The sequence below is a fragment of the Otolemur garnettii genome, unplaced genomic scaffold, assembly GCF_000181295.1.
Source record: "Otolemur garnettii isolate 467f Iridium unplaced genomic scaffold, OtoGar3 scaffold00017, whole genome shotgun sequence".
Classification (NCBI taxonomy): Eukaryota; Metazoa; Chordata; class Mammalia; order Primates; family Galagidae; genus Otolemur; species Otolemur garnettii.
Window position 1 is genome coordinate 29,004,834 of NW_003852412.1, and position 15,062 is coordinate 29,019,895.

Here is a 15,062-nt window from a genome sequence, read left to right on the forward strand (position 1 = left end):
ATAATGCTGAAAAATGAACACAAAATAGTCAGAGGTGCTGCTGACTTGTTTATAACCCAGAGCAGCTCATTTAACTATGAGTCAAATCTGTACTCTGAAAAATGAGGGTAATATTTGTCATGTTCAGAAGACTCACCATCAGGATATGACTATGAAGGGAGCCTGTAAAATCTTTAGATTCATAATTATACAGCTACAACCTATACATCATTTGACTTTCTTCCACCACCTCCTTAAAATATAAGTACTTTCTTTCTGAATTATTCTATCCACTCTGAAACTACTAACTATGAATATACTTCTCATCAGACTCTGTAGAGAGTTCTGTATTAGTTGCTTTACTAGCTTCTTAATGTCCACAACCATAGCCATAGGTCTGAAAAAGCAGCATTTGGAAAGGGATAGTTAGCAGTTTCTGTTCAAAAGGTATGCACATTTTTAAGACACTTGAAACTTAACGTCATATTTGCCTCAAGAAAATTTGTATCAGGTTACTCCCAGTAGCAGTGTATAAGACTGATTTCTTAACATAAGTTTTCTAATTCTTCTCAATCTTAGCCAGCTCTGTATGTGAAAGAAAAATGGTATGTTCTTCTCTTAATATTTTTATGACTACTGAGTTTGAGTATTTAAAAATCTCTTGGCCATTTGTATAAATTCTATTGTGAATTGCTTGTTTATCTGGTCAATTTGGTAACAGAATATTTCTCTTTTTCTTATAGATGTGTAAGAACATTGACCTAGAAATTCCGATGTAGGAAATAACCTATAGATATAAGTACTATTTACTATAGTATTAAGAGAGAAGTTGAACAAGATGAATATCCAGTAGTAATGGATTGCATAAAAAATAGTCAATCTATTTTAAAAAGTAAATACATGAAAGTAGCCCCATGTATTATTAAAAATAAAATATAGCCTTTAAAATTGTATGAACACATTCATTTTGTTTTGTTTACCAAAATAGAGTGTCCATCTAATTTACTGTCCAAATCAGCACATTTTTAAAAGAAGACCGTTAACTACTACATCAGGATTAACAGGCATAAACTGAGTCTGCTGCCGTATTTAACAGCCTTAGCAGCCAGCAAAGCAAAGATGGTTCATGTTTCATCTGATGTTTAATTCAAGCTTTTAAAAGAAAATTCCTCTGCAAGTGCTGCAAGAGTTTAAAGCTACTTTATTGTGATTAACTCTAAAATTAAACCTATGCGACAGAATGTTCTTTTCCCCTCTGCTTAATAAATAAACTTATACATAATTTGATAAAGTACCCACAAAGGATTTCTTATTTTGTTCCAACCAATTAGGATCTTAAAATAGATACAGATGATAGTCTGTTCTTAGAATTCTTAAGGTCCTTTCTCCATTAGCATAGCTATAGCTGTATTATTTTGTATGAATCCTATTTATACACAAAGTATAAGCTTAAAAAGAAAATTCTATAAAGAGAAAAATTTGTTTTGAAATTGATGTTTCAAGGATGAACTTTGCTCATAGTACATTTGAGCTTTAAAACAAAGATATTTGAGTCTTCTGGAAAATAAAAATGAAATTAAAATTTGAAATATTGTGAAACAGAAACAAACACTTCTGGTGTCAAAAAAACAAAAACTTCTCAAATCATAGCCCAAACCAGACTTCTTCTTCCTCCATTCTATGTACCCTAGAAATATCATGTGAAAGATGGTGATTCAAAATATCATTGATAAGCGGGTGCTCACACCTGTAATCCTAGCACTCTGAAAGGCCAAGGCCAGTGGATAGCCTGAGCTCAGGAGTTCAAGACCAGCCTAAACAAGAGGGAGACTCCCTGTCTCTACAAAATAGCCAGGCATTGTGGCAGGTGCCTGTAGTTGCAGCTACTTGGGAGCTGAGGCAAGAAAATCACTTGAGCCAAAGAATTTGAGGTTGCTGTGAGCTATGACACCAGGGCACTCTACCAAGGGAAACAAAGTGAGACTCTGTCTCAAACAAAAAAAAATAACAAAATATCATTGACAGAAAGATATTGAATAGGAAAACCAGTTAGGATTCCTATTTTAATAAACCTACCTTAATAGCATGAGTCTGTTGAAATATAAGGTACTACAATGATTTTATTTAAAAGTCTGAGTTTATGGGTGGCACCTGTGGGTCAGTGGGTAAGGCGCCGACCCCATATACCCAAGGTGGCAGGTTTGAACCCAGCCCTGGCCAAACTGCAACAAAAAAGATAGCTCAGCATTGTGGCGGGTGCCTGTAGTCCCAGCCACTCGGGAGGCTGAGGCAAGAGAATCAGGTAAACCCAGGAGTGGGAGGTTGCTGTGAGCTGTGTGATGCCACTGCACTCTACCAAGGGTGATAAATAAATCACCCTTGTTGATTTAAATAAATAAAAGTCTGAAGTTATAGTTTTTAAAAGGATTTTTAAAAGATTACTTCTTTCTATGAAATATTTCATGATAGGGAGGAAGAATATTCTCAGTTTCTTTATCATTGTAGATCCTTTATTACATGGTGTCACATTATCATTTCCTAATATTGGCATTTCCATTTTTATGAATAGGAGTTCTTTGTAATATTACAGTTAATATCATTATTTCCAGAGATTATTCTTCAAATAGTACTCCCCAAAGTATTTTCTTTTCTAATACCAGTGAGAAATAAAGGTGGTCGGGCAGCGCTTGTGGCTCAAAGGAGTAGGGCGCCAGAGGTGGCGGGTTCAAACCCAGCCCTGGCCAAAAACTGCAAAAAAAAAAAGAAAGGTGGTCTCATTTTGAAATTTAAAATTGTTTTGATTTTCACTTTTAAACTTAGTTTCATATAAATTTTACTTTTAATATTTGATCTTTTTTAAAACACCTTTCTTCCACTTAAATGATAATTCTAGATTTTTTGAATTATGAGCATGTAATATTATATAAAAATACGGTTGTATTTAAAACAGTACTTAATTGCTAGTGATTTTAACTGCAAACCCCTCTTGTGAGAGGACCTTAGTGGAAGGGTGGGGGTGAGCTGTGAAAGTGAAGAACTACAGTAAAGCCAGATTTACAGTGTACTGAGGCTCAGGTCAGATTGCCTGAGGTCAGCCTGCCCTCAGTAGTTACCAGCTGTGTGGCTTTGGGCAAGTTGCTTAACATCGAAAAAATTCCGAATTATGATCAGTTGGCAGAAAATTAGTGGTTGTATTTGCCTCTTTCAAGGAAAATAGAAGATGCAAATGTTTAAGATACATGAAACATCATCTTCAGAAGATGTATGGAGGTCCTTGTCTACTTCCTTATTCTTCTTTAATCCGTTTTTCGTCAGATAGAGTCATTAAATTAATTCTTTTATTCAGTTTTGCTTAATTTCTAACTGATCTAATTCCATTTTTCATCGAAAAAGTATAAATACACAAAAAAGCATGGAACACTGAAACCAGAAAAAGGATGGGGGAGGCAACTGCAGACTCATTCTGGATCTCCCTTAACTACTTAGCCATAGTGAATTGTAATTTTTGTATAGGAGAGAGGCAGTTTGAATTCCAAACACCTAAAAAGCTGTTTTTAAAACTACAACCTGGCTTAGTGCCTGTAGCTCAGCAGCTAGGGTGCCAGCCACATACACCGGATCTGGTGGGTTCAAATACACACCAGGCCTGCCAAACAACAATGACAACTACAACCAAAAAATAACCAGGTGTTGTAGCAGGCACCTGTAGTCCCAGCTACTTGGGAGGCTGAGGCAAGAGAATCACTTAAGCCCAAGAGTTGGAGGTTGCTGTGACCTGTGACACCACAGCACTCGACCCAGGGCAACAGCTTGAGACTCTGTCTCAAAAAAAAAAAAAACCAGCAATCTGTTTTTAAGTTGGATATTTCTCATGTTATTGTTCATGTAGATTTGATATATTGAAAATAAACATTTCCCTATATCAGTATAATCCAGGATTTAGTATGTTTTACAAAATACTAGTCCCTCAAGATGCTACTTGAAAATAATAAAAAAAAAAAAAAAAAGGTTGTGTCATCAACCAACTTTGGGACACAAAACCTGTCTTGAAGGTACACAGTGCATATCAGCAATACATTTGCATATGCAGTAAATACACTATTTAATTTTGTTTAACCATTGTTTTGCAAAGGTGTGTGACAACTAAATCCCTCTCTTGTATAGGTCTTAATATCCCCTAGGAAAAATTTTAAGAAACAACTGTGACTATTTACTCATTAGGAAAAAAGGACTAAGGCCAGGTGTAGTGACTCACACCTGTAATCCTAGTACTCTGGGTGGATAAATTGAGCTCAGGAGTTCAAGACAAGCCTGAGCAAGAGTGAGACCTGTCTCTCAAAAATAACCGGGTGCTGGGGCAGATGCCTGTAAGTCTCAGCTACTCAGGAGGCTGAGGCAAGAGGATGGCTTGAGCCTAAGAGTTTGAGGTTGCTGTGAGATATGATGCCTCAGCACTCTACCCAGGGTGGCAAAGTGAGACTATCTCAAAAAAAAAAAAAAAAAGGACTGGTGGTATTAAATAATATTTATTGAGAGCTCCTATGTCTCAGAATTTTACTTAAATTATCTTATTTAAGCCTAAAATGAACCTATGAGATACAGGTACTATTATTATCCCTTTTTTACAGGTAAGAAAACTGAGGTTCAGAGAAGTGAATAAGCTGGGCAAGGTCATGTGACTGGTAAACATTTGACTCTAGGCAGTCTGTTACTTAAATCCATATACAGTCTCTATTCTGTGGCTCTTAATGGTATGAAAAAATGTAAATTATATCATTTATAGATTTTTATCTTATAAAAGAATGAGTTATTTTTGAATATTTTATTTTTGCTATGTAGATATTGCTGGAATTCCTCTGCCTCAAAACCTGAGTGGATACTCTTTGTTGCCATTAGCATCAGAAACATTTAAGAATGAACACAAATTCAAAAATGTGCATCCGCCCTGGATTCTGAGTGAGTTCCATGGGTGTAACGTGAATGCTTCCGTCTACATGCTCCGCTCTCACCAGTGGAAGTACATAGCCTACTCTGATGGCACTTCAGTGCTGCCTCAACTCTTTGGTAAATTTGTTGATATATTTTTAGATGTAATGTTACATGGAAGGAGCTGACTTACACTGCTCAAGAAATCCAGTCATCGTTGTAAAATAAGTGAACACATACTGCTGCTCATGCTGTAACAGTCTGGAAAGGGCTGCCCATGTGAGGAGCAGCTTCTCTGCAAATAAGCTTCTCAATTCAGAGAAAGTGACGTAAGGCTTTTGATCTGGGTCTCAAGATAGAAGCCACTGTCATATGTTAATATTCATGGTTACCTTTCCAATCAGCAGTCAACACCTTCTCTTTGTACCTAGATTTCACCTGCCTCTTACAGAGTTTGACATGCGACACATACTGTTCAATGCTCACCACAACCCTACAGGATAGTACCACAGCTTTCTTCATTTTACAAAGGAGACTAGGGGTCAAGGAAATTTGTATACCTGTTCAAGACCTCAAGTTTAAAAGTGGCAGAACTGTGCTTTCAACCCAGGTCTCTCTCTGAAATGGATGCTTCTTCTACCCTATAGAGATGCCTGCCTACTTCACTACTCTGTGAATTAATTTTTAAACATCTCCATTGGATTTAGGTTTACTTATCCTTTGCCCCATTTTGTACATAAAATATGTGCTAACTGAATATTAATGATGTCATTAATATTCATTTCTCCCCAAGTTTCCTTCCCAGTTACAAATGTCAGAATTACTAACTCACAATAACTCTTTAAGGGCCAAACTGGCTAAATTTAAGAGCAGGATTTCAAAAGGAAGTACTTAAGTTTTCACTTGATGGCTCAGCGCCTGTGGCTCGCAAGTGGCTAAGGCACCAGCCACATACACCTAAGGTGGCGGGTTCAAATCCAGCCCAGGCCCGCCAAGCAACAATGATGGCTGCAACCAAAAAATAGGCAGGCGTTGTGGTGGGTGCCTATAGTCCCAGCTACTTGGGAGGCGGAGGCAGGAGACCCGCTTGAGCCCAGGTGTTGGACATTGCTGTGAGCTGCGATGCCACGGCGCTCTACTCAGGGGGACAGCTTGAGGCTCTGTCTCAAAAAAAAAAAAAAAACTTTTCACTTGATGAGTAATGGGCATCGACACTAGTGAGCATTGCTCATTCACTGGCCATTGTCAAATGAAATTTATGGGAGGCCATTATTTTGAACTGAGCTGTACTAGGTCCAACAGATCAGCCCCAATCAGAGTGAAGTCATTTGTGCTCAGGTACCACATAAGTAAACTGATCTTTACAACAAGCCAATTGCCAAAAAAACCACCAAGGAGATTCACAGTAACCAGTCAGAAAAGGCTCAATTTACATAAGCTGACATGAGGAATTCCTTGCTGTTTTGACCCTGCAAAAAAGAGTAACTTTGTAGGGTGGTGCCTATGGCTTAACAGGGTAGGGCACTGGCCCCATATGCCAGAGGTGGTGGGTTCAAACCCAGTCCCCGCCAGAAAAAAAAAAAAAAAAAGAGTAACTTTGTAGTGGTCAACCTGCTTTTCATTCCTTATCTCTGCTTTCTTTAGCGTTTTCTGCCTATAAAGCTTCACCTTCTCTGCTCAGCTCATCAGTGTGACTTTTCTAAACCTTTAGACAGGATGATGCCCAGTTCATGAAATCGCTAAATAAAATTAATTAGATCCGTAAATTTTTTGGAATTTTGGGTTTTTTTATGTTCTGCACAAAGCAGTTAAGACTATCAAAAGATCAGAGTGGGGAATCAGCATTTTCTGTATTTGCTACGAATTATTTATCAACTTCCCTTTCCTAAAGAGGCAACATCTGAAGCCACCTACCACAGTCATGTGTATCTTTAGGGTCTCGTGGCTGCTGGACTCCAGTGGGCAGGTTCTTCCTTCAGCAGACAGGGTTCACTTACTTTCTCAAGTTGATCCTCATAAGGTCTGTGACTTGCTGCTTTTCTAATTAGATTGGCAGCCTCATTACTTCCTTGTCTTTTCAATCCCTATGTAAAAAGGATGTTTACAGATTTGAAATGTTTTCCATTATTTTCTTGGTGACAGTGATGTAAAGATTGTTATTTCCATGGCTTTTTGTTCAAATAGACAGTATTGATGAATGTGTCTTTCAAAAATGCAAGCACAAGATGCTAACATATAAAGAAAACTAGGAGTATGTGAACTTGTTAGAATCCTTACAAACTGGAAAGGTTGGTGCTGTTGAACTGGGACAGTATAAGCATTGCTACTTTTTTTCTTTGCATGTCAAAGTAGGCAAGGCATCAAAACCAGGAAGAATTCTAAACCAGCTTATTAATGACAAATTTTAGTTTCTATCATCCAAGAATGAATAAGAAAAAAAAAGTGGAATGGCAGAATGCTGGTAAGGACAATAGTCTGGGCACACAGGACAGGATATTTTAACCTGGGTTTATTATTCTACCATTTACACTGCCACTCTTTTTACTACACTAACAGCAACTGAAAGTTAAAAATTCTGATACAGTACGCATCATAATGACATTCCTAAATAAAAGTTTTAGCAAAGTAACTACTTTGACAGATATTTCATATTTTTCTTTCAGATCTTTCCTCGGATCCAGATGAACTAACAAATATTGCAGTAAAATTTCCAGAAATAACTTTGTCTTTGGATCAGAAGCTTCGTTCCATTGTAAATTACCCTGAAGTTTCTGCTTCTGTACACAAATACAATAAAGAACAGTTTATCAAGTGGAAACAAACTGTAGGACAAAATTATTCAAATGTTATAGCAAACCTTCGGTGGCATCAGGACTGGCTGAAAGAACCGAATAAGTACGAAAGTGCAATCAATCAGTGGCTTAAAACCCACACTAATGCGAAAACAGTTTGAACAACAATAAGAAATAAATGTTCTAGAACTACATACAAATACATTAAAAGATAAAAGTTAATCACATACTTTAAAGGGAAGATTTAATAAAATTACTGATTTTAGCTATTTTTGATGTATTTTGAAATAAAATGCCAATGATTATAAAATTACATCTTTTCAAAAATGGTTATCATCAAGACATTTTGGGTACCAACTTCTAACTATGCAATGCAAGTATCAAGAGGATGGAAGCAAATACTGTAAAATAAAAGTTATGTTCCTCTAAATAATATAGAATATAAAATATTTTAGTTTATTATTATGTGTAAGTATTTGATGGTATTTGATGAGTTATTTGTATTTGATGGGACCATTTGGCATATTTTATGGGACATAAACCCTGAACACAACTGATTTTATTACCTTTTTTAAACAGGTAATACACAGGTAATACTTTATCCTAAAGCACAGGATAAAAGCGTCTAAAGGTACATAAGAAAGGGGTAACAGTGAACATGAAGTCTGGCTCCTCTCCCAGTCCCCTGCCACCTAGTTCCCTTTGCAAGAGCCAACTACTGCAAGCACCTTCTCACACATTCTTTTAAAGACTGAACTTGCATTTACACACAAATATACATACATTTTCCAACACACAGTGTTCTGCATCTTGCTCCTTTATTTCCCACTTAACAGTAGACACCCAGAAGTGGACTCTGCATCAAGAGTATATCTAGCAAAACTGCACTGCGTGCTACCAAATTACCTGTGATGAAGTTACGCTGATGTTCTTACCAGCAATGCCTGTTCTCAACTCTTTTGCCAAACTGATAGAAAACAAGATATTTTCTTGGGCGGCACCTGTGGCTCAATGGGTAGGGCAGCAGCCCCATATACCGAGAGTGGCAGGTTCGAACCCGGCACCAGCCAAACTGCAACAAAATATAGCAGGGCCCTGTGGCGGGTGCCTTTAATCCCACCTGAGGCAAGAGAATCACTTAAGCTCAAGAGTTGGAAGTTGCTATGAGCTGTGACGCCACGGCACTCTACGATATAGTGGGCAGTACAGTGAAACTCTCTTAAAAAATATATATTTTTCTTATTATAGATATGGTAGATCATATTTTCATATATTTAACAGCCATTGGAATTTGCTTAGACATGACCTTTCCCTATTTTCTATTCTTTGACTGTTTTTCTGTTGGCTTTTAGTCTTTTTGATTTTGTTATTGTAGGCATGCTATATTAGCTCTTTATAATAAATATTCTCTTTCCAGTTTGCCACTGTCATTTGTCTTTTGACATGTTCTGGTGTTTTTTACATATAGAAATTCATATTTTCATGTAATCAAATTTGTGAATCTTTGTACCCCTTAAGTATATACAATTATGATTTGTATCATAAGTTATCAAAAATAACATAAAATTTTGTATTAAAAAGTATGAATCTTTGAATTTTGTGCCATATCTTTCCCATTTATCTCTTTTAAGATTTTGATTTTTCACCTTTAAATGTCTGACTCATCTGGAATGTTTTACATATTAAAGATCTAACTTTAGGGTTTTTTTCAATGGCTACCCAATTGACCTTTTATTGAGTAAACTGTATGTTGTCTCATTGGTTAAAAATATCACTTCACTATATAACACCTTAGATTGAATAAATTATCTTTTCCCCCATTGATGAGAATGAGGGAAAAGTCCAATTTACAAGCATGCCTTTCTGAATGTTTTATTTTGTGCTGGATCACTCCATGTATGTGATAGTATCTGGTAGGACTGGTGCCTTTGCAACAGTTTTCTTTTTCAGAATGGTTCTAGCTACTCTTGCTCACTTAGTTTTTCCATTCAAATTTAGAGTAAGTTTGTCTAGTTATAAAAATGAAAAATCTTATTAGTCTTTTCTATGAAATAAGTAAGTTTATAGCCTAATTTATAAAGAATTTATTTTTTTATGATAGTCATTCTAAAAAATAGTCTGTTTTTCCCCTTATTCAAGTATTCTTTTCATATGCCTCAAAAATATTTCAATTTTTCCTCATATAGATCAGTTTCTCTCTAGAGATTTCTGAAAAATGGGGACGTTAAAAAATACCACCTAAGCCTGATGCCTTACCTGTTGAATTAGAACTTCCAGGAGGGAGCATGGGCACTGTTGTGATCTTTTATTAATCCCTCCAGCCATGATCCTAATATGTAGCCAAAGGTGACTTCATTCCCAAGTGTTTATCTTGTGTTATTGTGATTAAAGGGTTCTTTCATCCTTTATATCTACTAATGGGTAGTTGTTTATATTATGTAAACTCTATTTCTATATATTTTGTACAAAACCACTTTATTGTTTCTAATAGCTTTGTAGTTGATATATTTTCTAAGTAAAAACATGTGTCTGTGAATAATTTTATCTTACTTTTTCAAACTGTCTTTCAAGTTTTTTTCAATAAATGAAAATTATTTCCCAAAATAGAATTCTAAACCCAGCCAAATCATCAGTTAAGCATGAAGGCAGAATAAAGAAATTTTCAACATACAAGATCCCAAAAAGTTACTCCTTCTCGAGAAGTCACTGAAAAATGATTTCGACCCAAGCAAGGAAATAAACCAAGAAAGAAAGAAAAAAATGAAACCTGAGAAGTGAGAGAGGCAGCATGAGATAAAGGGATCTCTAGGGCCACGCAGTGAGGAGCCAGGATGACCGCTGGCCTGGAGGGCAACCTGTCCCGACTCAGTGTGCATGACTCATAAGGAGCAGTGTCTGTCACTGCTTCACCCTCTGCCTTGGCACGACCTTTTAACCTTATGATATACTGGATGATGTGTTCTATCAAAAAGGAAGAAATTAAGAAAACATATCAGAGATTCAAGAAAAAGGAACTACAACCCAAGAGAAAGGCAGAGAGTTTCAAAGATGACAACAAATTGACTTCCCCAGACAGAATTTATGCAGCAGGCCTAGAGAGAAATAAACCCAAATAAAAGTCTCTGATAAAGAAGTTTGCATGAAGAAAAAATTGGAATTACTATATTATGAAACTGACCTTGTGGAAATTGTATAGAGGACTACTTGGAGGTATAGAAAGAATGAGCTATGAAAAGAAAAGGTGATTGTTATCTTCAAGAAAAAAAAATAGCAAGATTCACATTAAACTATGTTACTCAGCTGAAAATATTTTCATCTTATAATAATGTAAACACCAATATAGATCTAATCCAAAATTACAGTATGGAAACAGAAAAACAGTGGGACAGAGGTGTGAGTGCTAAATCTTTAATAAGTCAATGTCTAAAACTGTTGAATCAAATAGCATCACCCACTATTTAGAAGTATGGAATTGAGTAAATGCCAGAAACTATAGTAAATACAATTTACACTGGTTCCCTCTAGAAGAGGAGAGAGTGGAGATGTGTGGGACAGGGAACCCTTTGTTACCAGTTCTGTAGTTCAATTTAATATTTACTTTCAGAACTATGTGCATGTATTATTTTGATAAGAACTAGTTTTAAGATTGGTGTTTTTTCAGGTCTTACTCAAGTTCTGTGAAGTGTAATTTCAGTGGTTGAGTCTTGTTTTATAAAAGACAAGGGCATTTCAACAAATTTGAGGCAAATTATAGAATTATCTTGAAAAATATTGAACTGGTATTGGCTGAGGGAATCATTGAATGATGGGCATTGTTCAGAGGAAGCTCCCTGGAAGAAGTGGATTATAAACTGGGATGATGTGTGTGACGTATAAAAAGGCCTTGGACAAAACCCTCTGAGGAGAGAGTGCAAATCAAACCAGGCCTGATTTTAGACTTCCCAAGACTATCCCACGTTTTTAAATGCCCCACCAAGAATGGCTATTCCTGCATTTCTCCCAGAGCTTCCTCAGACCACTGGGGAGACACTGGCATACCTACCAAAGGCATTTTCTTCGGTTATGGATCACAGTCAAGGCAGGGACTGACGTTTAAAGTTACCTATATGCACCACGTAACAATGAACTTATTAACTCAGCCGTATTCACCGATAGCCCACCGTGTGTCAGACTCAGTTCAAGGCACTAGGCACACCAGGGTGAAAATACTAAAGGTCTCTGGCCAAGGACAACAGCTTGGGAAATGAGATTCTTACAGCGACAGGTGGGATTATAATCTGTACCCACCAAGCCCTCCTATCCTGTACATCTCAAAGTTCCAAATGCTTCCCCAGCCCGGGAACATGAATTCCAGCAATCGCCCACACCTCCCTGGCCCCCAGGCCAGGAGTGTAGGAACTTCTCTCTTTTCACCATGATTAATGTGGAGGACAAATCCTCGCTTCCAACAGAAAAACTAAAATTTGTTTGTGAGGAGGCAGGGCCAAAATGAAAGACGCAGCATTTAATCAAAACCATTTCCTGTGACTTGGACGTCTTTTTAAAAAATTGGCCGCCTTATCATTTTCTGAGTCACCTCTTCTCCAGGCTTATTGGAGGCGTAGTCCCTCCTAGCAACCTCCCACCTGCTGGAAAGCAGAATGGAGAGAATGGGGGAGCTGATGACACATCCTTCCCCAGCCGAAAATATTGAGGGAAAGCAGTTAGTGCATTATCCATTTGCATAAAACCTACTAATGCCTTCTTCCTGACAAAATGAATCCTACACCACCGGGAGAGCAGCTGTGATCCACTGATTCTAGTAAAGAGGAGTGTTTGGGACATTCTGCAAACCACTGCCACTCCGCAAAGCACCATCACCGACTTCGGTGCTCTCGGATTAAAACAAAATACTCTCAGCCTTGGGCACAGGACTACACATCTTAATCGAAGATTCAGAGCAGGTTTTCTATTTGCTCAAACGTTGTTAGGTTTCTTGCGTTCCTGTTTTTCTTCTCATGCTAATGGAAAATCACAGGCATTTCAAAACACATTCTTTTAAAAATCAAACAAAAATCTTTTCTTTTTCCTCCCTTACTGGCAATCAGGAAACCCTGGGGGTGGGGGTAGGAGGTGAACATTCTCAGTCACTAGCTGCTGCTCTCTTGTGTTGGTCCCAAGTAACGTTAACCTTTGCAGTGGCCAAGCAAAGCGACCCTCTGCGAACGGTGAGGTTCCCGGGACCTAGAGGTCCGCGGCCTCCGCGGGGGCGCACGGGGGCCACAGCGCAGAGGAGGGAAGAGGCCCCACCGGGAACCCGAGGGAGGTGCGGAGAAGGCGGCGAATAGGGATCATGTGTGTTCCTCGAATGTACAGCCCACATCTAAATGACACACGCTGTGGACAACCTATAAGAACAAGTAAGCGCAAATCCACCCGAACTCACCCCGTCTCTGCGCGCGTGCCTTCAACTAACTTTGGAGCTCAGAGACCCGCGCCGTCCCGCCCGCCCTCCGGAGCCTTCTCTTCCTCCGGGCAAGGATGGAGGCCCCCTCCAGCCGCTCAACTCTGCCGCCTGCGCCCAACCTCACCGCGCCCATCTTGCTGGGCTGGGGGCTCAACCTGACTTTGGGTCAGGGAGCCCCTGCCCCGGGGCTGCAGCTGCCGCCGTCCGGGCCACCCAGCCGCCGCGTCCGCCTGGCCTTCCTGGGGGTCATCCTGGTGGTGGCGGTGGCCGGCAATTCTGCGGTGCTGTGCCGCCTGTGTGGCGGCGGCGGGCCCTGGGCAGGTCCCAAGCGTCGGAAGATGGACTTCCTCCTGGTGCAGCTGGCCCTGGCTGACCTGTACGCGTGCGGGGGCACCGCGCTGTCGCAGATGGCCTGGGAGCTGCTGGGCGAGCCCCGCGCGGCCGCGGGCGACCTGACGTGCGGCGTCCTGCAGCTGCTGCAGGCCTCCGGCCGCGGCGCCTCCGCCCACCTGGTGCTGCTCATCGCCCTCGAGCGCCAGCGAGCCGTGCGCCGTCCGCAGGGCCGGCCGCTGCCCGCGCGCGCCCTGGCCGCCCTGGGCTGGCTGCTGGCGCTGCTGCTGGCGCTGCCCGCGGCCTTTGTGGCACGCGGGGGCACTTCCTCGCCAGCCCCCCGTGCCTGGCCCGGGGAGCGTCGCTGCTGTAGCATCTTCGCGGCCCTACCACACTGGCACCTGCAGGTCTACGCGCTCTACGAGGTTGTCGCGGGCTTCGCCGCGCCTGTCACGGTCATGGCCGTCGCTTGCGGCCGCCTGCTCTGCGTCTGGTGGCGACGCCGGGCCCAGGACCCCGCGGCTGCGGCGTCCCGGCCGGCGAGTCCCCGCCGAGCCCCCGCGCCCGACGCGCTGCCCCGCGCCAAGGTGCAGAGCCTGAAGATGAGCCTGGCGCTGGCGCTGCTCTTCGTGGGCAGCGAGCTGCCCTACTTTGCCGCCCGCCTCGCGGCCGCGTGGTCACCCAAACCCCCGGGTGACCAGGAGGCCGAGAGCTTGTCGGCGACCTTGCGCGTCGTGGGGGTGGCCAACAGTGCTCTCGACCCTTTCGTCTACTTGTTTTTCCAGGCCGGTGACGGCCGGCTCTGGCGGCGGCTGCGCAGGCGCCTGGGCGCTGTCTGCTGCTCGCAAGACTCAGTCGCTGAGGACAACGAGGGGCCCGGGGGTCCCCAGGCGCTGCACCGCCACCGCTGGCCGCACCCGCATTATCACCACGCTCGGCGGGAGCAGCTGGACCAGGGCTGCTTGCGCCCTCCCCCGCCGCGCCCCAGACCTCTGCCTTGTTCCTGCGAAAGCGCCTTCTAGGTGCCGGGTGCTCAGTGACGGGACGTCGCCGTGGAGTCGGCTCCCAGGGAACAGGTGGCCGGCCAGGGTCTTCCCAGATGACCTCTGAGAGAGCCACTGCAGCTGTCCTCCTCCACTACGTCTCCTGCTCGTGGTTACATTCTCCCAAACTTTTCTGACGCGTTTTCTTCCCTCCAGGGCCTCTCACATTCCCCCACTTGGAGACCAGAGAGCGAGCCCTTGGGAGGTTGAGAAACGGTCAAAGTTAGAATTATCTTTGCAATTTTTTTAATGCTATTATAGTGTTCTGGGTAAGGCCGTGCATTTTAGCTAAATTGCCAAACTTTCATTATTTCCCGTGTTTTCAGTTTTTATTTATTTTGAATCGTTCTTAAATCAAGTGTACCTTTGGGACCAGCAAGTTTGCCTTTTTTCCCAGGAGGAACTCCCCACATCATTTTTGCCTGGGAAGACTGAGAGGTGTACCAGTAATACTGTCAAAATGTAATCGTGCTGTCGCCTTAGAGCCACAGAGTGTTTGTTAAATAAAAACATTTCCCACAGAACAATTAGTACCTTTTTTAAAAA

General features: G+C 41.3%; 2 protein-coding genes across 2 annotated transcripts in view; both read left to right on the forward strand.

Moving 5' to 3' along the window:
- The window catches only part of ARSK (arylsulfatase family member K), a 40,968-nt gene extending 33,050 nt beyond the window's left edge, over nt 1–7,918 (forward strand). Inside the window, exons 7-8 of the mRNA XM_003785985.3 lie at nt 4,819–5,043; nt 7,569–7,918. Of these exons, the coding sequence (XP_003786033.1) occupies nt 4,819–5,043; nt 7,569–7,858 (515 nt within the window). The 3' untranslated portion in view covers nt 7,859–7,918. The remainder of the gene's footprint in view (nt 1–4,818; nt 5,044–7,568) is intronic.
- Nucleotides 7,919–13,217: 5,299 nt separating this feature from the next.
- Nucleotides 13,218–14,495, forward strand: GPR150 (G protein-coupled receptor 150). Its single transcript, XM_003785986.1, has one exon. The coding sequence runs from the start codon at nt 13,218–13,220 to the stop codon at nt 14,493–14,495; it is 1,278 nt and encodes a 425-aa protein (XP_003786034.1).
- Nucleotides 14,496–15,062: the final 567 nt, after the last annotated feature.

Excerpts from the sequence above, each read along its gene's own strand:
- GPR150 (XM_003785986.1), top strand. The coding sequence starts at position 13,218 with ATGGAGGCCCCCTCCAGCCGCTCAACTCTGCCGCCTGCGCCCAACCTC.